This window comes from Pongo abelii, chromosome 19, assembly GCF_028885655.2.
Source record: "Pongo abelii isolate AG06213 chromosome 19, NHGRI_mPonAbe1-v2.0_pri, whole genome shotgun sequence".
Classification (NCBI taxonomy): domain Eukaryota; kingdom Metazoa; phylum Chordata; class Mammalia; order Primates; family Hominidae; genus Pongo; species Pongo abelii.
The window spans coordinates 74,405,892-74,431,543 of record NC_072004.2 but is presented as its reverse complement, the minus strand read 5'-3'; the positions used below and the strand labels follow the sequence as shown (position 1 = coordinate 74,431,543).

Sequence of the window (25,652 nt, the reverse complement as noted above, 5' to 3'; positions counted from 1 at the left end):
GCCCCTGGGAATCTATCCCCAGGTCCCCTCCCCGACCGCGGGAGGGCGTGTTAGGGGAGCAGCTTAGGCAAGCGACGATTGCACCATCCACGGTTTGAAAAGGAAGTCCGGGGAGCGCAAGGAGGAAACTTTTACATTCCAAAGGTTGAGCCCCAGCATCCATACTCGGCCCCTGCAGCGATCCTTCCACTCCTGCTCGCTGGGTTCCGATTCCTTCCCTTCCACCCCGTCTCGGCCCAACCCTATGCTGGGCACTGGCCCTTTAAGGAGCTGTCACGGTGGCGTCGCTGGCCCCGCCCGGCGGGGAGGGCCGAGAGGCAGGGGAGGGGTTGCTGGTGGCTGCGGGCATGGGGAAGGCGGGGGGGTTGGGGGGGGTCTGGGTCTATTTTTAGCTCCGGGTCGGGTCACGTGACGGGAGTGACGTCTCCGAATGTTGTTGTTGGTGGCGGCGGCGAGCGGAGCCGGAGGAGCCGCCGCAAAGATGGAGGAGCCGTCGAGGAGGTGCTGCCGCCGCTGCCGCCGCCGCTGCTGCCGCCGCCGCCCGCGAAGCCGGAGCTCGAGCCGCAGCGGGTGAGCGCGCCGCCCCGGCCCAGATCCCATCTTCCCCGGCCCCCGGGACGCGAGGCGGCGCCCCCTCCTCCTGCTGTCTCTGTCCGCGGGCTACCCGCGCGCGCGCGCCGCGCTCCGCGCCCCCCTTCCTTCCTCCCGGCCCTGGGAGCCAGCCGGCGCCCCCGGGAGCATCGGCAGCCCGTGAGCGGGACATCGGGGTTGCTGCGCGCGCCCCTTCATGCCCCTCCCAGACAGGGGCGCCTTCCCTACAGGTAAGGGAGGGGCCCGCCTTCCCGCGCCCTGCGCCCCCAAATGGCTCGGAGACCGGCCAGGGTTGTCTGATTTGCCCCTTCCCTGGCGGCGCATGTTGCGTTGCAGAGCCATTTGAGTCCTGCACCCGGATTCTATGCAGACCCCTCTTCGCTGGACACCCCTTTCTTGGTACTCTGAGGTGAGGGGTGCTGCCCACCCAGAGCGCTTCTTCCCACCCAGAGCGCTTCTCCCCATAGCTACGAACGCATCCTTGATTTTATGTCCTTGACTTATGTGCTTGAGGTGGGGGACTGCGGAGTCCACCTTACTTCTCTCTCCCATTATTCTCACCCCGTCTCCCGTGAGGCGTTACTGCGTTTGTTGCCACCCTCTTCTCCTGTCTGACACCCTGGAGCCAGGATGCGAGAGCTGGGAGATGAAATGGAGCTCCCCACCAACCCGTTCTTGTCTTGGGTGGATGCCCCCCTTTTTTCATCCTGGGTCTGTATCTCATGGAAGCGGGGGCACTACCAGTGCCTTATTAACTTGGGGGAGTCAGCTTCTCCACCCCACCCTTCCCTGGGGCCCTGGGGAAGATGAGAACTGGCTGGGTGTAAGTAATTAATCTGGGAGCCTGGTGGGGGCTGTTGAAGTGGGGAGCTTGGGTGCTTCCTTTGGGAGAGGAGATGACCACTTGATACCCCTGGCTGATACCCCTTCTGAGATGAGGTGTGTCCGTAAAGAGGAAAGGTAACAGCTGCAGTTGCTTTTTAGGAGGGTGCAAAAGGGACCCATCACTCTATCAGTGACCACCATGCTTTTGGGGTCTGGGATTAGATTTGGAGCTTGGGGAGGTGGTGGTGATTGGGTTCAGTGTCCAACTGGGAGGGAAGGATGGAGCCAGATTATGGGAACAAAAGGAGGTGGGGGGGAGGGTGAGATCCAGGAGTCTTGGTCAGAGGGACCCCTAGCCAGATTGCCTTGCAGGATTGCAGTCTGGGTCTGGGTCCTGCCTTCGGCTTCCTCTTAGGTTCAGAGGATGTAGGCAGGCAGGCATGGTCTTCAGTCTCCCCAGTCCTAGGCACCCTGAGCCTATGCTGGCTGTTGAGATGCTGGGCTGGGCTGGGCTGGGCTAGGCTGGCTGGGCTGGATGGTGGATGAGCCATGTTGGGGGCTGTCTGCTTCTTCATTCCAGTCTTCCCTCCTTCCTCTCCCTCCCTAAACACAAAGCTTGGGGAGATCTTGGTTTGTCTCCTTCCTCTTTTCTTGACTCCTCTCTTTGCCCTCTCTTCACTTGAACTTGGATCTGGGCTTTCTTGACAAAGCAGTAGGGGTCTCTCTGAGTTAGAGAAATGGGCCCCCAGTATCTCCACTCTGTCCTGGGAATGTGGGCATGCCAGAGACCAGAGAGACAGATCTCAAGTGTGGGTTACTTGGGGGCAAGGATGGAGGAAATGTTAGTTCTGTGCCAGCCTCCCCTTCTTCTCCAATATATCCTCCTACTTTGGCTGGATCATGTAATTTGGAGGGGGGCAGCAGTTTCACATGCCCCACCCACCCCAAGTAGCTGCAGAGACAAAGGTTTGCTTTCCCTTCCCTAGGGGTGGCATCTTAACTGTGTGTTTAGAAATGGGGCCTGGGAATGTTGGGCGGGGGTCATTTGTGTTCCCGCATAGTGGGGGAGGGGGGATCAGCTATAGGAGCTGGGGGTAGTGCAGTCGGTGCTGAAGTACCAGCTGCTCTTTAATAATTAATTCTTCCTACTCACATCCCTTTGAGGAGGGATGTCTGGAACACAGCATCAGGCTCAGCCAGCCTGCTAGAGGACGCACTCCTGTTGGTGGCGGTAGGGGGGGAAGGGGGAGACAGCAAGGGGGGGGTGGTTCTTGGCATTTTTGGAGCACTGTAGCTTGCTCATGAATGAAAACCTGATGTAGCCTGTGAGGGGGTCTATTGTAGCCGACTTTAGCTAATTAAACTTTCTCTGCCTTTCTTCTTCCCCATCCCACCTCACCCCAGGCCCAGCCCCAGCCCTTTCTTGAATGGGGACCCTGTCTGGTAGTCCTGGGAAGAGGGTATCATTCTACCTGAGGTTTTAGGGCAACAGACCCCGTCTTCTGCCCTCTGCCTCCGCCTCCTCCCTTCCTCCCCTCTCACCCCCCCCCCCTTTTTTTTTTTTCTAGAAATAGCAGCCTCCTCCATCTGGCTTGTGCAGATGCCTGGAGCTGCGTCTGAGCAGACAAACAGAAATGGGCCGATTGCAAAAATGAATTTGTCAGCCTGGTGCCTTTTTTCCTTTTCTGTCACCCTCCCCCTTTCCCTGGTTTGGGGCCTGGACATCCAAGTCAGCCACCCTTCATGGCTCTGATCCTTCCGGGCTTCTGTTGGCCTAGCTTGGGGGAGGCACTAGGCAGCAGAAGCTCTCAGAGGCTGAGGAAAGTGGCAGGCTGTGGCCATGGTCAGGAGGGGTCAAGATAAGTCCCCAGTGCCTTTGATCTTTAGGTGGGATGTCTTGGCTTGTAACCTTTTTTTTTTTTTTTTTTTGAGACGGAGATTCTCTCTTATTGCCCAGGCTGGAGTGCAATGGCACAGTCTTGGCTCACCGCAACCTCTGTCTCCAGGGTTCGAGTGATTCTCCTGCCTCAGCCTCCCGAGTAGCTGTGATTATAGGCATGCGCCACCACACCCCGCCAGTTTTGTATTTTTTTAGTAGAGACAGGGTTTCTCCATGTTGATCAGGCTGGTCTGAAACTCCTGACCTCAGGTGATCTGCCCGCCTTGGCCTCTCAAAGTGCTGGGATTACAGGCGTGAGCCACCGCGCCTGGCCGGTTTGTAACTTTTTGATGAAGCTGTCGGGGTAGAGTGGAACAATCTCAGACTCCCAAGACTTGGTTCACACTGCTTGACCCTGTCACCTATGACCTAGGGGGTACCCTGGCCTGGGGCCAGAGCAGGTGTGTTGGGAGGGGGTTGCATGGTGGTACTGGACTCCAGGATCCAGAGAAGGTCTTCAAGGGACACCTGACTCCCCAGGAATTTTGAGGGAGTTGTTTGAGGAACAAGATCTCTACAGGGTAACATTGTGAACCTATGGCCTTTGGAGCATTGCTTTGTACCATGTGCCCCTCACTTGTCTGCCCTTCTCCTCCCACCCGTCTGCCCTTCTCCTCCCACCCTTTGACAGAGTTTGGGGTTTCCACCCTACTTCCCCAGGCTCAGCCCCGAGCTTGTAGGGTGAGATGCAGCCCGTTTCCTTCATTCATCCTTGTCCGGCTGTCTTGGCTGGATGTGGGAGGTGGTTTTGGAGACTGGAGTGGGGTAGGGGTCTGTCTGGAAGAAAGAGTTGGTGTGAGGTAGTGGGGTGGGCAGGGGGTCTGTCTACTTATGATGTCCTGGAAGTTGGGCTGCTCCCTGGTTTGGCATCCAAGTGTTAGGTCATCTGGGACACAGCTCCTGGTCCCTGACTGCCCACTGAGACCCAACAGATTTCTCTGGCAGGTGTGAGAACAAACAGCTCAGGTTTTAAACATCAGGCTCCCCTTCTCCCCTTCATGCCCCACCCCAGACTGGAATCTGTGCTTGTCCCGATCAGACTGTGAACACTGCTTTGTTTCTCAGGGAGGCTCAGCCTGTGGCTCTGGTTCACTTGGGAGACTTGATGGGGGTGTTGGCAGACACTCTTTACAGGTGAACAGGGCCCAGGGGCCCTAGGACGGGGAGGAGAAGACGTAGCTGAGTCCCGAGCCCACCATGAGTTAAAGGAGCTGCTCCCTTCCTCTTCTGCCTCAGGAGTGAGGATCAGCACCTTTAAGACTCAGAGAGAGAGTGGGTGGGTTAGGATGATGGGGGCTAGGGGCTAACCTTAACCTGGTTTCTGTGCCACTGGGGCTGTGCCCCTTCTGAGCACCTTGCTGTGGAGGTGCCTCTCACTGTGGAGATGGACAGGGCTACTCAGGCTGCTGGGAATCGTGGGAATTTCTGAACCTGTGTTCCCCAGCCCACGGGAAAGGGTGTGAGCAGGACTGAGTGCCAGCCTTGGTGTGGGCACAGGCTGAACTGCCTGCCCACGTGGGCCCTGCCAGAGCACCAGCAGCCCTACCTGCCACATTCCTGAGCTTGGCCTCAGCCCTGCCTGCGCAGCCTTTTTTGTCTTAATCCCATACCTGTGCCTGTCAGGAGCAATTTAGCCCCTTCAACTCTGCCCCCCAATCTGAGTGCACCTTTCTCCAGCCATAGAGTCCAAGCCCTGTGGTCCCAGCAGCAAGCCTGGGACCTCAAGGTCTCGTGTGTGCGTGCGTGCATGCGCATGTGTGTTTACGTTCTTGTGTTTCTGCCATAGCTGGCTTCTGGCTTCTGGGCTCCAAATGAACCCCACCCTTGGGAATCTGATGAGAATGTGAGGCTTACTGAGAATTAATCGTGCCAGGAGGTGGGGCTGTCTAGGGGGGCAGAGCTGATTGCTGGTTCGAGGCTTGGGGAGCAGAGTTAGGGCTTAAACTCGAAGCAGCTCACAGCCTTCTTTGATGGTTTCCTGCTACCTTGTTTTCATTGGGTATTGGAGGGCCTGCCTTCATTTGGAAGCAAATGAATGAGATCATGTCTGGGGTGGATCGTGGGCTGTTTAGGGATGGGCCAGGTAGCTGTATGCATAGTGTCTGAGGCTTGAGGACTAACTGTGGGGGAGAACTGGAGAAGTGGGCATGGGTTGGCAAAGCCGTGGTCCTGTGATACCTCCTCCTTTACTATACTGGCCTCAGCAGGGCTACTGCTGGGCCTTTTGTTGCTTTTGTACAAACTGGGAAAAAATCGTCCCTTGTTTTGGGTGGACTCAGCATGTCAGGCCATGGCTTGGCAGGCAGGGCACAGGCTGGATTTCATATCTCCCTGGGCCAGACCTCCTTTCACAGAGCATAACCTGTACAATATACACAAAGTGCTGGGCTTGGGCCCTGCACCTGCCAGGCCAAGGGTACTAGATTTGGGATGGAGAGGTCTTTGACTTTCTTAATTCCTGGAAAGAGAAGCTCTTGTCCTGGTCTGTTGTTGAATTGGGGGAGACCAAAACAGAAGCACATCCATATTTCCAGAGCTGGGTGGCACAAGGATCAGAAAGTCGGGAGAAGACCCCTAGAAGTCCCAGCTTAGGCTATGGAGGCTAGGATACCAGTTTCTCCCTTCACTTCCTCCAGGGACTCTAGATCAGCCCTGCATCTCCCCACTGCTATGGATAGAGATCAGAAGCCTCCGTGCACTTTCTGCTTTGGTGCACACCTAGTCCCATGGCAGGCACTGTTGGGAGTCTATAGGGTCTCCCCACCTGGCAGTAGACAGTCACCTGAAAAGGGGTCTGTTGGGTTTGGCCACCATAGCCATTTCCTATCCCTTGGGCTCTGGGAGCCTCATCAGTTAGTAAGATAAGAAACCAGGGTCTATCCAGTTCTGCTGATTTCTACTGTGGCTGTGGGCAGGTATCCCTCCCTCTCATCCCTCATCCCCAGGTACAAACTGACGAGCTCCAAGGTCTCCTTCGACTCTCAGATTTCTGAGTTAGGGGCCTCTAACCCTGCTCCATCTCTCCCCAGGGATGCCGTTCTGAGTGCCTGACTGCCTCGCCCCGAAGGATGGCCTCTGATGGGCATTAGAGGCACGGCGGCCCCGGGCTCCCGTCCCGTCCGTCTGTCTGTTATCGTCTGTCTCTCTTGACATCACCGCAGCTCCACCCCCTCCCGTCCCAGCCCCCAACGCCAGCTTCCTGCAGGCCCAGAGCCGGCATGAACTCTCCCAACGAGTCGGGTAAGAGCTGGGAGGTTGGAGAAGAGCACCCTGGGGTAGCTTTGGATGCAGTGGGCTGTGTGGGTTTCCCTTCCAGGCCAGCTGACCTTTACTGTCTGAGCTATAAGGGCATGAGGGGGTAAGGAGTGGAGAAGTGTTACAAGAAAGGGCCCATGAGGTAGACCTGGGAATCGAGGGATCGATGGTCCGGTCTGGTCCTGGGAAGGCAATGGGTCCTACTCTGCCCCCCATGCTTGCCCTCTCAACTTAGGGGTGTTCAGCTCCAGCTCCGCCTTCCCCTGCTAGCCAAGACAGGCGGGCCTGAGGGGGGAGTGTGTATCCCTTAATCTCTCTGGGCAGTCTGGGATGATGTTGGAGGAATTTCTTTACTATAGCAGAATGCTCAGCTTCCTTTTTGTGCTGGTGGCTTCTTTACTTAGTGGAACGTTCGTGTTCCATACTTTTTTCTTAGTGGAGGTTTATAAGGGCACTGGGCCTTAACTTCCGTGTGCGGGTGCGTGGCGTTGGGTGGGAATGGGGTGACGTGTGTAGAGGAGTCTCGGCTCTCCTCTGAGTCCAGGTAGACTGCCTCTCTTCCTCTTGGGCCCTTCATATGGTAGATTGCTAATCTGGGGTCTTTTACTCTGAGATTTCCTGTTCCTCTCTGTTCCTAGAACCCTGTCCAGTGCTGCCAGAAATAGTCTATTGGGGGGAGTCTAGGCAGCTTGATGTGCAGCTGGGTCTGGATGTGTGCCTGTGAGGCTGTGTTCTAGTGGCCTGAGCTGGACCCTCAGCAGTTTCCCAGGAGGGTCCTGGGGCAATGTGGTCAGAGTAGTGGCTGTCATCTCCTCCTCCTCGGGTGTCTCCTTCCGCACAGTGTTAAAGGTCCATCTTGCTCAACTTTAGCTCTCCACCGCCCATCATACTCCTCATCTTTTTTATGTAGGGGTGGGTGGATATTTCTCCTTTTAGAGATAGGGCAGTTAGGGCCTAGGATGAATACCCATTTGCAGGATTGTACAGAAGCAGCATCAGGGAGGAATCCAGACCACCCCACATTTTCTTCCCCATCATCCTTTCTGCAGGGTTTGCTGGTCTCCTTCAGATATTCCTGCCTCTGCCCTTGCCCTCATTCAGCCCCTAGGGGCTGGGACGGGTGGGCTGCCCAGCTCTGCCCTCTTGCTTGCCCCTCTGAGGCTGGATGGCAAAGGGAAAGGAGAGGCCTGGGTCCTCATCTGTCCCTCTTGCATCTTGGCTGGACACTACCCCAGCAAGCTCAGCCTTGTCGGGCAGTAGTGCCAGCTGCTTCTTTCCTCTGAGTTGTGACGCTGACCTGTCCAGGAGCCATCTGCAGTTCCTGCTTCCCATGGGGCTGGGGTCTAACTCTTGGCCAAGGGAATTGAAGCTGCCTAGAGGCATCTGTTGGTGGCTTGGAAAGGATTCTTCCCAGCTTTGGGGTTTCTTTCCCTTGCAGGGAAATGTGATAATCAACCCAGGATAGATGAAGTTATTGGGTTACCTTTCCAGACGCTGGCTATCCGAGTTTCCCTTGCAGCTACCTCTGCGGGAGCTGACAGGAGTGTCGGAGGAGCTGGACGTGTCCACCAATGCAGGAGGCTGGCAGCTTGAGAGCCACTGCTGAGCCCTGGCCAGGAGGGGCATCCTGAGTGGGCCCGTGGAATGGGCCCCGCCTCCTGGCTGGCTTTCCAGCTCCCCCCAGCAGGGGGAGATGCTGTCTTCTCTGTGTTGGGGAAAGAGGGAAAAAAGGAGGGGGCCAGGGATTGGGAACCTCATTTTAGGATTGTTGAGAGGCTTTGGAACTGGGACCACTGCTTGGGGATGTTTGCTTGAGGCCCTTCCTGCAGAGTGTTCCTGGGGTTCTGGCCTGGCTTTCCCAGTTGTGGGGTTCCAGCTGCCCCGGGCCAGGGAGATAGTCAGCCTCCCCCCAGCTCTTCCTTTCTGAGGGGCCTAGCGTCTGCTATTACCAGAGCTTGGGCTGGCATCTGGGCTAGGGCTGGGGTGCCCAGCGCCTGGCAGAAGCCTGGAAACCACATGCCTTGGAACTCGGCGGAAGTAAAATGAAACCACCGATTGAAGCCAGAGCACGCGGGTGTCCACTTCCCCGTAGACACCCTGCAGAGAGCCCCAAGAAGGAAAGGTATGGGCCATGGGGCAGGAGATAAGAGGTGGGAAGGAAGGAAATGGTTAGTCCCCAGGGTCTGCTGCAGCCCCTGAGCGCTTCCCACCTTCTCCTCACTTCCCTGACACTTGCTCCTCTTTCCCCAGAGTACAGAACAGCAGGCTTTGTAAGGGGCAGAGCTTCTGGTTCCCTTCAAGTCCTCTCAGCGTAGGAGCTTTTCAGTTTGGCAAGTCCTCACTGAGTATCACCAATAGGCTCAACCTGTGGAAGACAGAAGAAAATATGAGATGGACTGTCCCTGGTCCTCACAGTGAACATGTTAGCAAGAGAGACTGTTTTGGTGAGGGGCAGCAGGTGGAGACTGTGAGTGATTTCCTTCTGGGGCCCACTGCCCAGGGAGGTGGGAGCTGATGACTTCCCTCTGGCTTGGGCTGCCTACCAGCCTTTGACTTTATTTACCTCTTTTGCAGTCTTGGAATCACAGGCAGAGGCTATTGATGGGGTTGCCTGCTTCCCTGAAACCATTCCCTGATCTCTGCCTTTTCTTCAGGCAAAAGGGGGCTTGAGGATTAAGGCTTTCTTTATTTTTCTGGAACTGTTTGCGTCTGCATGTTCTCCTCAGTGGGGCTGAAAGGCTGACAGAATTTTCCCTCAGCTCAGACTTGGCCCAACCAGGTTGGAGGAGCTGCCCAGGGGCCTGGGACCCAGGCCACCTCTGGTTGTACCCTCTTCTCTGTGCCATTGCCCAGAAGAGCAGGCAAGAGTGAGGCCCACTGTGCAAGCCAGTCTGGGTGGCAGCGGGGCCATGGAGGAGGTGGCCAGGATCCTTCTCCCCAGTGTGGGAGGGAGACAAGCTTCATGACAACACCTGCCTGCCCAGCACCTCCCAGAACCCTCACACTTTCTCTCTTTCCCTTTTCCAGGATGGAGGGCAGCAGCCCCCCCACCCCGCTCTCTGGGTGACCAGAGAAACTGGGGCATGGGTGCGGGGTGGAGCCAGGAACCTCGGCGTCCTGCCTTCCAGCCTTGGGCTCTGCCTCCTTCAGAGCCCCCAGGGAAGGCAGGCAGTGAGAAAGTGGGTCAATCCTGGCATGGGTCTGGGGTCTGGGAAGTAGACTGCTGGCCTCCCTTCTCTACTGAGATGCCCCCTGGCACACCTCTGTGTTCACTGCAGAGCGGGACCTGCTTCTCCCCTCCTCTTCCCTGCTCTATCATTCCAAAGAGATTGAAGGCTTAGAATGGAATGGCCAGAGAAGGCAGGGTCAACCCTGAGGGGAAGTAGAAGATGCCAAAGTAGGTGTTCACATTTTTCCTGGACTTGGCTTCAAATGAGAGGGTTCAGCCAACACCTAGCATGGGGCCTGGCACATGGCAGCTCCCAGGCCATGCTGATGGGCTCCGGCACGACTGGGCTCGAAGGGCAGGAAAGAACAGGAGGGCCGGCAGGCCTGACGTCTGGGTCTCAGGGAAGCTGGCATCTCACACTTCATCCAGGGTGCTCCTGGGCTAGCCCTTGGCTTTTTCACTGTGCACTAAGCAGACCTTGCTTTCTTCCCTTTGGCCAAGGTCCCCCCATCCCCACAGTCTTTGGGCTCAGGAAAGGGAACCTGGAGCCAGGGTTAGGCTCTTTCCTCCTTCAGATTCAGAGGGCTAGGAGGTCAGAGTGCAGCCTTTGAGGGAGGGGCAGAGTGAGTCTGGGGAAGACAGTCCTGGCTGTCTTGGCTACATGTGAAGCTCATGTACCCCATGCTTGGTGGGTGCTCCATAAGGTTTGTGGGATGATACATGGGTGTGCTGGTTGGGAGAGAATGGAAAAGAGAAGTGAACTGCAAGGAGGGGGGCTAAAGCATGAAGGATTGAAGTTAGACATTAGGAGGACCTTGTATCACCTGAATCTCAGAAGAAAAAAAGACATTTGTCCCCATCCCAGACTTCCTCTCTTAGTGCCTTGGAGGGTTCTGGGAATTGCACTGAGGATTTTCTGACTGTGTCTGACACTTTGCTTCCTACTTCTTGGAGGCTGTAATGGTGGTGGGAGCTGGCTCCCCAGCTCCCAGCTCCAGCCACCTCTGGGTGTCCCTGTCCTGGGTGCTACTATCTTCCCTAAGCAGGAAGTCCTCTTTCCTTCAATGTCTAGGTGCTCCAGGTTCTGGGGGCCCTGCTTTTGAGTCCTGGTAACTAACGACTTCCTCTTCTTTACAACAAGGCTCTCCTGCCACACTCTCCTATGCCTGGGGCAGGCAGAGAGAGCTGGGACAGGGCTAGCCAGCCCTTCTGGTTACTCCTAGTGTGGGTGGGTGGAGTCCTGGGCTGGGAGGGGTTGCTGCTCTTGGCTTTCTGGGCTCCCTTGAATCTGCTGCCCATTGCCCCACTGATGGAGACCTTCCCTTCCCTTCCTCTTGAGAGGGCCTGGTTGGCCAGGATGAGGTTGGGGCAAGGGGTGGTGAACGAGATCCCCAGCCATACCCTGAATGTCCACCAGCGCTAGGCCTCTGAGGGAGTACTGTTCCATTGCCCTTTTTCTAGAATCTGCCCTGGTTTAGAAGCTGCAACTCCAGACCCCTGTTTCTTTCCTGGTCCACCACTGGGTAGCCCCTGGCAACATATACATCTTGCTAGTCTAGGGCCTGGGAAAGCCTGCCTCTGCCAATAGGTGTGGTCCCCCTAATCCTCCCACTCCCAGCCTAAGGGCAGGAGACCCCTTTGCCATCCCTGACTGGCAGAAGCTGGCTGGGAAATTGGGCTCCAGGAGCCACAGCCACTGTGTCCTTGGTTGGCCAGCTCCTCCTGGGCTCCCAACAAGAGGGTGAGGTCATCCAGTCCAGAGAGAGGACAGGTGTCCCTGGCTCCATGCCTGGAGTGGGGGTCAAGGAGGGGGCTCCAAAATAGCAACTGTGACATCAAGAAGGGGGAGGGGGATATAGACACAGGAATAACCAGGCTATTAAAAGGCTCTAGTGAGGTCAGGGGGCCAAGTGGGATCTTTGTACCAGTGGGAGGCACAACCTGAGGAGCAGGGGCAGGCCAGCGGTGGGGAGGGCGGGGGAGTGGCACTGGTCCTCATGGTGCACCAGCCCCAGGACCCAGGGAGCAGGGGCTGTGCTGCCAGGCCTGAGGCTGGCTGGTGGGTAATGGCTGGATGCTGAAAAACTCTTGACTCTCCTTAGCGAGGTTCCAACCTCAAGTCTCTTCCTACTTGAGCACCGGGGTCATTGTACCTGTTAATAGAAACCCTGGGAAATGAGAGGCAGTGGAGTGTGGTGGTTAGAGCTCAGACTTGAGCCTCAGACATTCCAGCCCTGCCATGTAAGCAGCTTTATGACCTAGGGTGAGTAACTTCATCTCCCTGTGCCTCAGTTTTCCCATCTGTGCCTCTCTCCCAAGGTCACCGCATAGAATGAATGAGATGATGTATATGATGTTCTTAGCACTGTACTTGGCACATTGCCATGGAGGAGCTACCTGTGCTCTGAGAATTAGCAGATGTTCCCTCGTCCCCTTTCCTGGATTGGGGTGAGGAAAGGGGACCAGGGGACACCTGTCTGCCCAGGAGGAGTATCCCTACACCCTAGAAAGAAGCTGAGGCTGAGCAGCCTCTGGAGGCGACATTCCAGAATGAGCGGGAGGGAGCTGCCATTTAGCAGGTGTTTAGGGGTCTTTCTGCTGGTTGAAGGGGTGGGGAGGCACCTCTCAACTCTGTGGGAGGGCAGAAGTTAAGCAAACCTCCATGGGGCTATTAGAACTCCAGAGAAGGTGCCTGTGTGCCAGCCTCTCCTAGACCCTTCCGATTCCTTTACCTGTTCTGGAAGGCAAGAAGAAAGACGGAGGCTTGAGTCTGGCTTCTTGGTCTCCATCCCCTGGCTTGCTTGTCAAGAGTAGCAGCCAGAGCTGCTCCCAGATGCATGGGTACCCCGGCCGGCGCCCTTCCCCAGCCCAGCCTCTGGCCACCCAGCGCTGTGGCCTTGGCCCTGAGTGCAGGCCCTCCCCTGTTCCCATCCCCCTCGCCTGGCGCTTCCTCCTGGGGTAGAACCGCCTCCCCCCCCATGGGGCCTCCTGGCAGCCGGCCCGCAGCTCCCTGAGCATGCTCCACCTATTTATAGACAGGGCCCTCCCCCAACTGCTATTTCAGTCTCCTGCCAGCTGCCGGCGGCGGCTCATTCGGGAAGGAGGAGCAGGGAGCCGGGCCCAGAGCTGTCACCCAGGGTTGGGAGGGAACACAGAGCCCGCCTGCCCGCTGAGCTCCCCTTCCTGTCCCAAGTGCTCAGCCATACCCCAGCTCTCAGGAACCAGGGAGAGGCTGGTGGTCAGATGCCCCTCTAGAGCAGAGCTGGGCCTGCAGCTCTAGGGCCTCCCTGCCCCTCCTGCCGCCAGGAGTGCCCAGGCCGGATGAGGCACTTCCCCACAGTGTGGGTCCCATCGGCAGTGGCCTGAGGGAACCTGCGCAGTGCGGGCTGCCCGACCACCTTCCCTTCGGCCTGCTCCCCGCCTCTGGCGGCCCCCTCCCTGGCATGCTGCTGGTGCCCAAGGCTCAGGGGCTCGTGGAGATGCTGCAGACCATCTATGAGACAGAATCCTGTTTCTCAGCAGATGGGATGTCAGGCCGGGAACCATCCTTGGAAATCCTGCCGCGGACTTCTCTGCACAGCATCCCTGTGACAGGTAAGTGCCTTGATGTCCCTGCCTGCCCTCTGTCATCGGGCATCCTTGTCCCTGGGCTGAGCATCTGTCCCTGAGCCTTGCACAGATAGGGTCTTGCATAGATCTGTCTTGAGAGTTTTGTTGAGAATACATGGGGCTGGGGGATCCCTGCTCACAGAGGCCCCTGCCCTCCCTGCCCAGAGCCTGCTGCTCCCCTGTTCCCCTCAGCTGTATTCTGCTGCATCTCTTCCAGTCCCTTCAGTCTCTGGCAGGGTCGGCATCCGCTGCTGGGGGCTGGGGGTTACTGGAGGATCCTGGCCTAGTTGGCACTGTGGTCAGAGGGGAGGAAGTGGGTCAGTGACCCGCCTCCATGCTGCCCGCTCCCCAAATTTGGGCAAGGGAAGAAGGTGTAGCTGGGTGTCCACAAGAATAAAGGTTACCCCAGCTCCTCTGGCTTGGTTCTTGGGGCTACAGGATCGAGTACAGTGACTTCCGCAAGTCCCCAGCCAGGAGTCTCTTGAGAATCAGACACTTGGGGAGGCTTGGTGCAGTCGTGATGGAGTTAGGCAGAGGCTGGCAGCTCAGATATTGAGGGGCTTGGCTGCCTTAGCCCCTAGCTGGCTCCCGATGGTGCTCCTCTCCCCAGGTCTAGGTTGATTCCCATCTCATGAGGATGAAGAGGTGTTACTCTGGCTCAGATGGGCTTCGGGACCCCCTAATCCTGCCATCTTCTCAGCAGGAACTTTTTTGGCTCTTGGCTAGGGGTGGGGTCCCCCAGAGCTGGGCCACTCCTTCCTTCACTCCCAGGAACCTGTTGGCAGCATCAAGCCTTCCTGGCACAGCCTCCCCACCAGGCCGGCACCACAAGATGCTTCCTCCAGGGAGGGGCCTGCTGGACCCATGCCTGCTCAGCCCCTCCTGGCAGTGGCTTGGCACTCAAGTGTGGGTGTCTGTGTGTGTGCGTGTGAATGGGGAGTCCTTGCCTCTGGATATGTGGGTGTGCATCCCAAGCTTTAAACTGGAAAGTGGGAACTGTATGCCTCTGCAGGTGCCTGTGATTTGGCTCTGAGCTGCCCAGGGATAAGGTTGCAGTGGGACTTGAATGTGTCAGAGCATGAATGTTTTGGGAAGATTCGAAAAATCTTTGGAACATGGCCTATCATCTGCCCAGGCAGGGATGCCCATGCAGTGTTCTCATGTAGGGGCAGGACCCTGAAGACTAGCCCTGCAGGGTATCCATGCAGGCCCCGGGGATAGGGGCATTACCCCGGGGCTAGCCCTGTAGGCTGGGGCGGAGATGGGGGCGTAACCTTGGGGACCGGCTCTACAAGATACCCACGTAGTCCCCTGAGGTAGGGGCATATGCCTGGGGGCCACCTACACAGGTCCCTGGGATGAGGAATAAACCCAGAGGGCTGGTTCTTATCCTGGTCTGGAGTCCACAGGTCCAGCTAAAGACCCTGCCTGCTGGCCCCTAGCCCATGGCCTCTGGGACTCAAGGTGGTCTCTTGGAAGGCAGAATAATCACAGAGCATCTGCTTGGGACAGCTCCACGCTATCTGGCTTATCAGGTCCACCCATCCTGCCCTGTCGCCTCTGTTCCTTGCTACCAGCAGCAGCCAGCAGTTGGCCGGAAGTTTCCTCCTCAGCTTGTTCATTCACCTGCTTTCAGATTGTACCCCAGAAACCTTGCAGGCTGGGACCCTGCTCTCATCTCCTCCCTAAGCCTGGCTGCCCCTGCATGGACTCCCAGGCAGCCCCTCTCTCCAGATCCCTGTCTCCCCACTCCACCCCCAACGCTGGCTGGCCTTCAGAGTGGTGGCTTGGTCCATGCTGGCAGGAGGGAGGCGTGAGTCACCTCAGCGGCTCGGGGAGAGGGCTAAGAATGTTCCCCCTGCGCAGCTCTGATGCTGTGTCTGTGACGCGGCTAGGGACAGATATAGGCCTGGAGCTCGGCAGCCTTGTTGTTTTTTTTTTTTTTTTTTTTTTTTTTTTGGACTCTGGAATGTAAATAGATGTTTCAAATAGAAACACTTTAACCTTTGGGTTAAAAAAAATCCACCCCGGATAAACACGGCCATGAGGGCCCAGGCAGCTTGGTGTTTCCCTCCCCACCCCCTCTCCCCATCTCTTGATCGGTCTCCAGACAGGATGCAAGATCCTATGGCTGAAAAAGCAGGTGTCCAGGGAAGCTTCTTTGGACAGTGTGAGTTGTGCAGGTCTCCCAAGCCCAAGGGGTTGGGGCAAGGGTCTTTCGAGGGTGGTGCCTGCCTGCCACCTCCAGCAGCATCTTTAGAACCCTATTTTAGGGACAGCCTTTGCTCTCTGGGCTGTCTTGGTTGTTGCCATTGCCCAGCACCTAGCACAGTGCCTGGCACATGGATGAATGAATGTCGCATGGGGAGGGCTGGAGTCCAGAATTGCTGGCAGGATTCCTGGGCTCTATTCTGGGGCTTGGACCTCTGGGTGAATAGAGACAGCTTTAGTGAGTCACCCCAGCGGGTGAGACAGAGCCTTAGCCTACCGAAGGACAGGGGCACTCTGCTGTTCTTTCTTAAAGAGTGGGGCAGATCTCAGTACCTGCTCTTAGCGATCAGAGGTCTCCCTTGATGGATGGGGTCTCTGCCTGGCCACCCTACCACAGTCCCCCAGTGCACACTGGGCACCACCATCATCCAAGCTTGGTTCTGGCTTGGGGAGCCTGGGAGTTTGAACTCTAGTATGGGATTCTCAAGGACACAGAGGTGGGGAATTCTCTGCCTCCCTTATGTGGGCCCTGGATTCCCCTTTGTCCTGTACTGGGTGGAGCTGATGCCCAGACAATACTCAGGACTTTATGAGATGGCATGGAGGAAGAGTCTGCTTTTCCCATGGAGGGAGGGTATGAATCCTGCTTGTGCCAGGAAGGAATGCTATGGACACTGGGAAGTGCCATGGGGTCCAGGTTTGGTCTTAGGGCTTTCCCTGGATATTCTTGTTCGTGCTCTTCGGTCTTTCTGGGTTTGGCTGTGTGTATGTAGTGCCGGGAGGGTAAGAAGTGCAAGACTCAGGGGTGAGAGTGGAACTATTATAATGCACTAAGTGACAAGGCTATCAGGTACTTTCCCGACCTTTTTTTTTTTTTGATACAGAGTCTCCCTCTTTTGCCCAGGCTGGAGTACAGTGGCATGATCTCGGGTCACCACAGCCTCCACCTCCTGGGTTCAAGCGATTCTCCTGCCTCAGCCTCCGGAGTAGCTGGGACTACAGGCACACGCCACTGTGCCTGGCTAATTTTTGTATTTTTAGTAGAGACGGGTTTTCACTGTGTTGGCCAGGCTGGTCTCGAACTCCTGTCCTCATGATCCGCCTGCCTCAGCCTCCCCACAGTGTTGGGATTACAGGCGTGAGCCACCACGCCCGGCCCTTGCCATATCTCTTTTAGGAAAGTATTGATAGCTGTGGTGTACAATTGAGAAGGCTCAGAGAGGTTAAGGAACTTACTGGACATGGTGGCTCATACCTGTAATCCCAGCACTTTGGAAGCCTGAGGGAGGAAGATCACTTCAGGCCAGGAGTTTGAGACCAGCCTGCGCAGCATAGCCAGACCCTGTCTCTATAAAAAAAATGATAAAAAAAAAAATTAACCAGGCATGGTAGCATGCACCTGTAGTTCTAGCTACTCAGGAGGCTGAGGCAGGAGGATTGCTTGAGCCCAGGAGTTTGAGGCTGCAATGAGCCGTGATCACTGCATTCCAGCCTGGGCGCTATAACAAGACCCTATCTCTTAAAAAAAGGGAACCTGCCCAAGGTCACAGAGTAAGTGAGAGCTGGAATTTGAACTCAGGTCTCTGGGTAGGACCATTGCTAATCCACATAAAAGCTGCTTTTGGCTGGGCTTGGTGGCTCACACCTGGAATCCCAGCACTTTGGGAGGCCGAGGTGGGCGGATGACATGAGGTTGGGAGTTTGAGACCAGCCTGACCAACATGGAGAAACCCCGTCTCTACTAAAAATACAAAAAATTAGCCGGACGTGGTGGCGCATGCCTGTAATCCTAGCTACTTGGGAGGCTGAGGCAGGAGAATCGCTTGAACCCGGGAGGCAGAGGTTGCGGTGAGCCGAGATTGCACCATTGCACTCCAGCCTGGGCAACAAGAGCGAGACTCCGCCTCAAAAAAAAAAAAAAAGCTTCTTTTGTGCAGATTTTAAAAAGGTGGCCCTTCTTCTGGGTAGATACGTCCTCATGCCAGTGTGCATGGCCTGGCGATTGGAGCTTGCGCTAGATGTCAGCCCCAACTCACCCCTTTAGATGAGAGCCCATGCGCAATATGCAATCTACACAGCCTTATGTGCCGGGCCTATCAGTGCGCATCCACAGTTTGTGCTCCTAGAGCACAGGAGCCATTCTGGCCTCGGGGGCCTCCTGGGGTTGTGAGAGGAGGCTTTGTTTTCTGTAAATACTGAGGACCACTTGGTCTGTGATCTTCCTTCCTGAGGGGATTTTAGCCCAAGGAGAGAAGGGGGCTCAGGAATAAAGTTGAACACCAGCCCCCATACAACCTCCTGTGTCCCCCTCCCCCTGCCTCATCCCCTGTTCTTGTTTTTGAGACCCTCAGCTGTCCATTCCCTGCCACACAGCTGCCAGACAGGAAATCGGATTAACTGTGTCCACACACAGCTGTAACAGCTGTCAGGTTGGCAGCAGGCAGCCTGGGGACACTGTGAGGCAGTGGTTCTCAAACTTTTGGTCACATCAGAATTACCAAGGGAATGTATTAAAATGCAGATTCTCAGGCCTTGACACCCTGCCCCCGCAACAAAGGTTTGGATTCTGTAGGGCAGCCCAGGAACCAATGATTTAAACTCATGTCTCAGGTGATTCTGATGCGAGTAGACTGAGCCCATCCTTGGAGTAAGAGCTGTGTGGACATGGGTCACAGGGCCCAGCAGTCAGCCAGTGGATGTCATCAGCATCCCTGGAAGGCCTTGGTGGGTCTTGGGACTCCTGGGAGAAGGGCCTATACAGGAGGAGGGAGGCTGTCGCCCCAGAGAGAGGTGAATCCAACTCCCAGCCTCCTGTCAGTCAGGAGGGAGGATGTTTCCAGCCGCCAGGGAGCAGGTGTCTAAAGCCCAGTGGAATGGGGGATTATGGCAAGCAGCCAGGTGGGCAGGGTGCCCTGCTGGACACCCAGGGCTGTGCTGTGCTTGGGGAGTGGAGGCAGATCCGCTCTGGAGCCCCTGCCATTCCACCCCAGGTGTGGAGCAAACAGTCCTAGCAACAGCTGCAGACTTTGAATGGTTAGTGTGCCTTTACTTGCCTGTAGCTTTGTACCCAGGTATATGCCAGAAATGGCTGGACTGGGAAATGTGAGTCTACTTCTCCTCCAGAGAGCATCCCAGGATCAACTACTAACTCTGTCTGCACCAGTGAGAGATGCTTTGTGCCTTCCATCAGGGCTCTGCATCCCGAGCTTAAGGTCCTTCAGAGTCACAGTCTGCCTCAAGGTTTCTGGGGGTTCCCTGCCCTTGATCCCATTCTCCCCTGCACTCCTGGGCTCTGATGTTCTGGGATCAACCAGGTGCCCTTGTCTAGACCTCTGGATCCTTAATACAGAGTTTGGCCCCTTGTTGCATCTCTCATTCAGTTTGAGACCGGGCCTTAGTGTTTCCCCTTCTGTTTTTTAGTGGAGAGCAGACAGAGAGCCAGAAGAGCTGGGATTAAGCCCTGGGTCCTCCATCTCCTTTCCAGGTGACCTTGGACAAGTCTCTTCCTTCTCTGGCCTCACTTTCCTCCTCTGAAAACTGGGGGAATTGAGTTGCTGATCTTCAGGCCCTTCCTTCCCTGACACTCTAAGGGTCTCTGAGGTCAGTTTCACATTGCGTCTGCTTTGTGGGAAGAGGGGCTTAGGGCCTCCCATGTCCTCAACCCAGGAGGATGTGGAATACAACTGGGGAGACAGGTGTCACCTGCAGTGGGGCTCAGTGAGGTTGGAGCCCAGGGAAGAATTTTGGACTGCTTGCAGCTGGGGGCCCTGAGAGCAAGGCCCGAAACTTGTGCTCATCTGTGCTAAGTAATGTTTTTGAGGGACAAAAGGGATCCCGCAACTGTGGCCTGAGCCACAGAGCACAGAGTGGCCCTTCCTGGAGGTAGCGAGGCAGGTGAGATGGCCTGGAAGTGCGGGAGTGGGAAGGAAGCTGCTCTCAGAGATTCCTCCTCTGGCATTGACACCCAGCCGCTGGCTGCACCGGTTTGTGTTGTGTGGGACCCACAAGAAGAGCTTTGTTTGTGACAGGACCACAGAGTGACATTCAGACAGTCTGAAATGAGTGCTAAGACTTCCCTCTGGTGGGAGTCTGAGGCTGGCACCCTTAGAATCCAAGTGGTCTGTGAAGTTGGCCCCACTTAAAAGATTTGGGAATTCTTAAGTATTTCATTTTATGCACTTTATTTTTTATTTTTTTTTTTAATTTTTTTTTGAGACAGAGTCTTGCTCTGTTGCCCAGGCTGGAGTGCAGTAGTGCAATCTCAGCTCACTGCAACCTCCGTCTCTGGGTTCAAGCGATTCTCCTGCCTCAGTCTCCCGAGTATGTGAGACCATGCCTGGGTAATTTTTGTATTTTTAACGGAGTTTCACCACGTTGGCCAGGCTGGTCTTGAACTCCTGACCTCAAGTGATCTGCCCACCTTGGGGTCCCAAAGTGCTGGGATTACAGGTGTGAGCCACTGCACCTGGCCAATTTTATGCACTTTAGAAACATCCTGAGAAGGCCAGTCATGGTGGCTCACGTGTATAATTCCAGCACTTTGGGAGGCTGAGGCAGGCGGATCACCTGAGGTCAGGGGTTTGAAACCAGCCTGGCCAACGTGGTAAAACCCCATCTCTACTAAAAATACAAAATTATCCGGGCATGGTGGTGCATGCCTGTAATCCCAGCTAATTGGGAGGCTGAGGCAGGAGAATCGCTTGAACTTGGGAGGCAGAGATTGCAGTGAGCTGAGATCGTGCCATTGCACTCCAGCCTGGGCAACAAAAGCGAAACCACGTCTCAAAAAAAAAAAAAAAAACAACCATTCTGAGAAGTGGTCCACAGTCTTCACTAGATTGCCAAAAGAGTTCAGGACACAAAAAATATTAGAAGCCTTTAATAATAGCCCTGCCTGGCACCTCTTGATCTTCCCAGGCCCTGTGCCAAGCTCCTCCGCGTACATTCTCCCGAGCCTAACTACCCTGGGTGTTGGGTGCTGTTCTGCCTCCCAGTTTACAGATGCCTGCATGGAGCGCAGGGTGGTGCCCTGTGTCTTGCCCTAGGAAGGGGAGTGCCTGAATTGAACCCCAGCGTCCTCTCACTCCAGAGCCCTTGCTCTCAACCACTATGTGATGTGTGTTCACTTGTGTTACTTAAGGAATTGTGAAAATTGCTAGGTGAGAGTCAGACCCAGCTTGCCTATGTGGAAATAGTATCTGAATTGTAGTAGAACCTGTTGAGCCTAAATTGGCCTCACTAGTCACACAAGAGCACAGAAATAGATCATGGGAAACTGTCCTTGCTGGGGAGGGGTCATCGGTGTCACAGCGTCATGGGCTCAGGGTGTGAAATGCTGTTCTCCGCCTCCTTCCAAACTCCCTCAGGCCAGGACAGGAACAAGAGCCTTTCCCCAATCTCCAAGAGACAGAACAAGGTAATTAGAAGCTGCTGACTCCCCAGCCTGGTGAGGGAGGTCCTGAGGGCCTGGGTGCTGGTGGGAGATTCTGCCCTCTAGGGTAGGCCAGTTACCCAGGACTGTCTCTTAAATAAAGGGAACCTGGGCCGGAGGCGGTAGCTCAAGCCCGTAATCCCAGCACTTTGGGAGGCTGAGGCGGGTGGATCAGCTGAGGTCGGGAGATAGAGACCATCCTGGCTAACACGGTGAAACCCTGTCTCTACTAAAAATACAAACGATTAGCCAGGTGTGGTGGCACGTGCCTGTAGTCCCAGCTACTTGGGAGGCTGAGGCAGGAGAATTGCTTGAACCCGGGAGGCGGAGGTTGCAGTGACCCGAGATCACCCCACCGTACTCCAGCCTGGGCAACAGAGAGACTGTCTCCAAAAAAAAAAAAGAGAACCTGGCCGGGCGTGGTGGCTCATGCCTGTAATCCCAGCACTTTGGGAGGCCGAGGCAGGCGGATCACGAGGTCAAGAGACGGAGACCATCCTGGCCAACATGGTGAAACTCCGTCTCTACTAAAAATACAAAAATTAGCTGGGTGTGGTGGCACGTGCCTGTAGTCCCAGCTACTCAGGAGGCTGAGGCAGGAGAATCGCTTGAGCCTGGGAGGTGGAGGTTGCAGTGAGCCAAGATCGCACCACTGCACTACTCCAGCCTAGCAACAGAGCGAGACTGTCAGAAAAAAAGAAAAAGGGAACCTGCCCAAGGTCACAGAGTAAGTGAGAGCTGGAATTTGAACTCACGTCTCTGGGTAGGAACATTGCTAATCCACATAAAAGCTTCTTTTGTGCAGATTTTAAAAAGGTGGCTCTTCTTCTGGGTAGATACGTCCTCATGCCAGTGTGTGTGGCCTGGCGGTTGGAGCTTGGGCTAGATGTCAGCCCCAACTCACCCCTTTAGATGAGAGCCCACGTGCAATATGCAACCTACACAGCCTTAAGTGCTGGGCCTGTTAGTGCCCGTCCACAGTTTGTGCTCCTAGAGCACAGGAACCATTCTGGCCTCGGGGGCCTTCTGGGGTTGTGAGAGGAGGCTTTGTTTTCTGTAAATACTGAGGACCACTTGGTCTGTGATCTTCCTTCCTGAGGGGATTTTAGCCCAAGGAGAGAAGGGGGCTCAGGAACAAAATTGAACACCAGCCCCCGTACACCCTCCCCTGCCCCCTCCCCCTACCTCCATCTCCTCTTTGTTTTTGAGACCCTCACCTGTCCCAGGGCTGGCTTACACTGAGCACATAGGACACCCCACATGGGAGCCAAACTGCACACGTGTGTGTTCAGAGGGAACCTGCCTGTGCCAGGAGTCAGGACACCTGGGTTCAGATCCCTGTTTTGCTGCTACTTAGCTGGTAGGATCATCTGCAGAGCAGCCTAAGAGGCTTGGTTTCCTCACCTGTGTCTTGAGGGTATTGAAACAGATGATCTCCAAGGTCCCTTTCACTCTCTCCTCTTGTGAGGGCAGCTCCTCAGATCCAGGGAGTATCTGCACGGACCTCATTTATGTCCTGTATAGACATTCCAAACAGCGTACTAATGCCCCATGCCTTGTACTCTACTCCCCTTGGGTCCCCTCCCCTCCTCCTAGCTGTCTGGGGCTGGTGGCTCCTGGAGCAGGGTCTTTTTTTTTTTTTTGAGACGGAGTCTCGCTCTCTCGCCAAGGCTGGAGTGCAGTGGTGTGATCTTGGCTCACGGCAAGCTCCACCTCCCGGGTTCATGCCATTCTCCTGCCTTAGCCCCTCAGCCTCCCAAGTAGCTGAGAATACAGGTGCCTGCCACCACGCCCAGCTAATTTTTTGTGTTTTTAGTAGAGACGGTGCTTCACCGTGTTAGCCAGGATGGTCTCGATCTCCTGACCTCGTGATCTGCCTGTCTCGGCCTCCCAAAGTGCTGGGATTACAGGCATGAGCCACCGCACCCGGCTGGAGCAGGGTCTTTTTAAAAATTAATTTTATTTTAGGCCGGGCGCAGTGGCTCATGCCTGTAATCCCAGCACTTTGGGAGGCTGAGGTGGGCTGATCATGAGGTCAAGAGATTGAGATCATCTTGACCAACATGGTGAAACCTCGTCTCTACCTAAAAATACAAAAAATTAGGTGGGTGTGGTGGCATGCGCCTGTAGTCCCAGCTACTCAGGAGGCTGAGGCAGGAGAATCGCTTGAACCTGGGAGGCGGAGGTTGCAGTGAGCCGAGATCACGCCACTGCACTCCAGCCTGGTGACAGAGCGAGACTCTCAAAAAAAAAAGAAAAAACATTATGTATGTATGTATGTATGTATGTGTGTATTTATTTTGAGACGGAGTCTTGCCCTGTTGTTGCCCAGGCTGGAGTGCAATGGCGCGATCTCAGCTCACTGCAACCTCCACCTCCTGGGTTCAAGTGATTCTCCTGCCTCAGCTGCCCGAGTAGCTGGGATTACAGGTGTGGGCCACCATGCCCAGCTAATTTTTTTTTTTTTTGTATCTTTAGTAGAGACGGGGTTTCACCATGTTGGCCAGGCTGGTCTCAAACTCCTGACCTTGTGATCCGCCCGCCTTGGCCTCTCAAAGTGCTGGGATTACAGGCATGAACCACTGCGCCTGGCCTTATTTTTATATTTTATATTTATTTTATGGAGCAGGGTCTTTTAGAGCCTCTTGGGTCTGCCAGGCAGGTCCACACTGTGCCAGCTCCCTCCCCGCAGGGCTTCCCTAGGGGGGACTAAAGGTCTCATTTCCTTGCTGGCCAGGGTTCTTGTCACAGGGATTCTTGAGTTGGAAATGTTGTCTCTGAGAGGGTCATTTCCTTGCTTGCCAGGGTTCTTGTCACAGGGATTCTTGAGTTGGAGATGTTGTCTCTGAGAGGGGGCTTGGACCTGGGGTGCAGCTCATGGTGTGTTCAGAGCAGGCGGAAAGCTTGGCTTTGCTCTTGGGAAGCTAGATCTGTTTTTTATTGTGAACTCTTATTCCCAAGGCACTGCTAAAACCTGTGCCTCATGGCCCAGAGCCACTTGTCTGTTTGGAGGCAGTGTCTCTTTGCCTGGACACTGTTTTTTTAGACTAAGGCTGTGCTGGCAGTAGTCTCGGGTTGCCCCATGAGCACCTACATCATCTCCCCCAGAGGACCAGGCTCTCCCTCATGCTGCCTGAAGAATCTACCACAGAAGTCCCCACTGGGCTGATGGGGTTCCTGAAGAGGAGGCAGACCCAGCGGGAAGGGAAAGAAGTGTCACTCAGGTGGTGCACTGCCCATGGCCACTTGTGCTCGTGAGCTGGGCAGGGCAGCTCCTGAGCCAGAGCTTGCTGTTTTCCCAGCCCCTCGCATGGCTAGAAACACACAGCCCCAAGGCCAGGCACGGTGGCTCACGCCGGTAATCCTGGCACTTTGGGAGGCTGAGGTGGGCAGATCACGAGGTCAGGAGATCGAGACCATCCTGGCTAAGATGGTGAAACCCCGTCTCTACTAAAAATACAAAAAATTAGCTGGGCGTGGTGGTGGGCGCCTATAGTCCCAGCTACTCAGGAGGCTGAGGCAGGAGAATGGCATGAACCCGGAAGGCGGAGCTTGCAGTGAGCCCAGATCGCGCCACTGCACTCCAGCCTGGGCGACTGAGCGAGACTCCGTCTCAAAAAAAAAAAAGAAAAAAAGAAAAAGAAACACACAGCCCCACCCACTCAGCAACCCAGGCTGGGACTTCCCATGGAGGCAGGGTGGTCAGCCCTGCAGAAAACTAGAGGTCAGGATGATGTTGCTGCTTGTTACTGAGGCCACCACTCCCAGGAGAAGGACGGTTCTCAGTGCTGGGAAAGAGGAAAGTATAGAGCCAGGTGGGGGGGCCCAAGGCTTTCCCCCAGAGCCTTGCCTCTGACCTCCGCAGGAGGTGGCTCTACTGGCCTCTCGATTCCCATCAGAGTGAGGTCCTGGCAGGTGAGGGAAGGACCCAAGGTCTTGTCCTCCTCTGTGACCCTTTCCCTGGCTTTCTTTTCCTTTTTTTCTTTTTGAGACAGAGTTTCACTCTTGTTGCCCAGGCTGGAGTGCAATGTCACGATCTTGGCTCACTGCAACCTCTGCCTCCCGGGTTCAAGTGATTTTCCTGCCTCAGCCTCCTGAGTAGCTGGGATTACAGGCATGCATCACCATGCCCGGCTAATTTTGTAATTTTAGTAGAGATGGGGTTTCTCCATGTTGGCCAAGCTGGTCTTGAACTCCTGACCTCAAGTGATCCACCCGCCTCGGACTCCCAAAGTGCTGGGATTACAGCCACAGTGCCTGGCTCTCCCTGGCCTTTCAGTGGGGCTCTTTGCTAGCCAGAGCTATTGGCCTGTTCTCTTAGGGAACAATGCCCCTTCGTCTACCCTCTTTTTTTTTTTTTTTTTTTTTGAGATAGAGTCTCGCTCTGTCACCCAGGCTAGAGGGCAGTGGCATGATCTAGGCTCATTGCAACCTCTGCCTCCTGGGTTCAAACAATTCTCCCAGCCTCAGCCTCCTGAGTAGCTGGGATTACAAGTGCCCACTACCACACCCAACTAATCTTTGTATTTTTTAGTAGAGATGGGGTTTTGCCATGTTGGCCAGGCTGGTCTTGAACTCCTGACTTCAGGTGATCCGCCCGCCTCAGCCTCCCAAACTGCTGG

The 25,652-nt window shown here is 55.5% G+C and overlaps 1 protein-coding gene and 1 long non-coding RNA gene across 10 annotated transcripts in view; one reads left to right on the top strand and one right to left on the bottom strand.

Annotated features, from left to right (window-relative positions):
• Positions 1-413: 413 nt before the first annotated feature.
• The window catches only part of HDAC5 (histone deacetylase 5), a 45,800-nt gene continuing 20,561 nt past the window's right edge, over positions 414-25,652 (top strand). For 2 of the 9 annotated variants that reach the window (XM_063718222.1, XM_054537063.2), the window contains exons 1-2: positions 433-570; positions 6,385-6,595. In XM_063718222.1, coding sequence (XP_063574292.1) covers positions 6,574-6,595 — 22 coding nt within the window. In that variant the 5' untranslated portion in view covers positions 433-570; positions 6,385-6,573. Of the gene's footprint in view, positions 822-6,384; positions 6,596-13,298; positions 13,374-25,652 lie in introns of all 9 variants that reach the window. The other 7 variants (XM_024235132.3, XM_024235133.3, XM_063718221.1 and 4 more) reach the window with 7 other exon arrangements.
• On the bottom strand, positions 4,171-15,232 carry LOC112129651 (uncharacterized). Its single transcript, XR_008515618.2, has 5 exons — positions 13,793-15,232; positions 12,512-13,681; positions 8,821-8,975; positions 8,094-8,315; positions 4,171-4,607 (listed from the first exon to the last, which is right to left on the bottom strand). It is a non-coding gene; the product is annotated as an uncharacterized LOC112129651 (long non-coding RNA).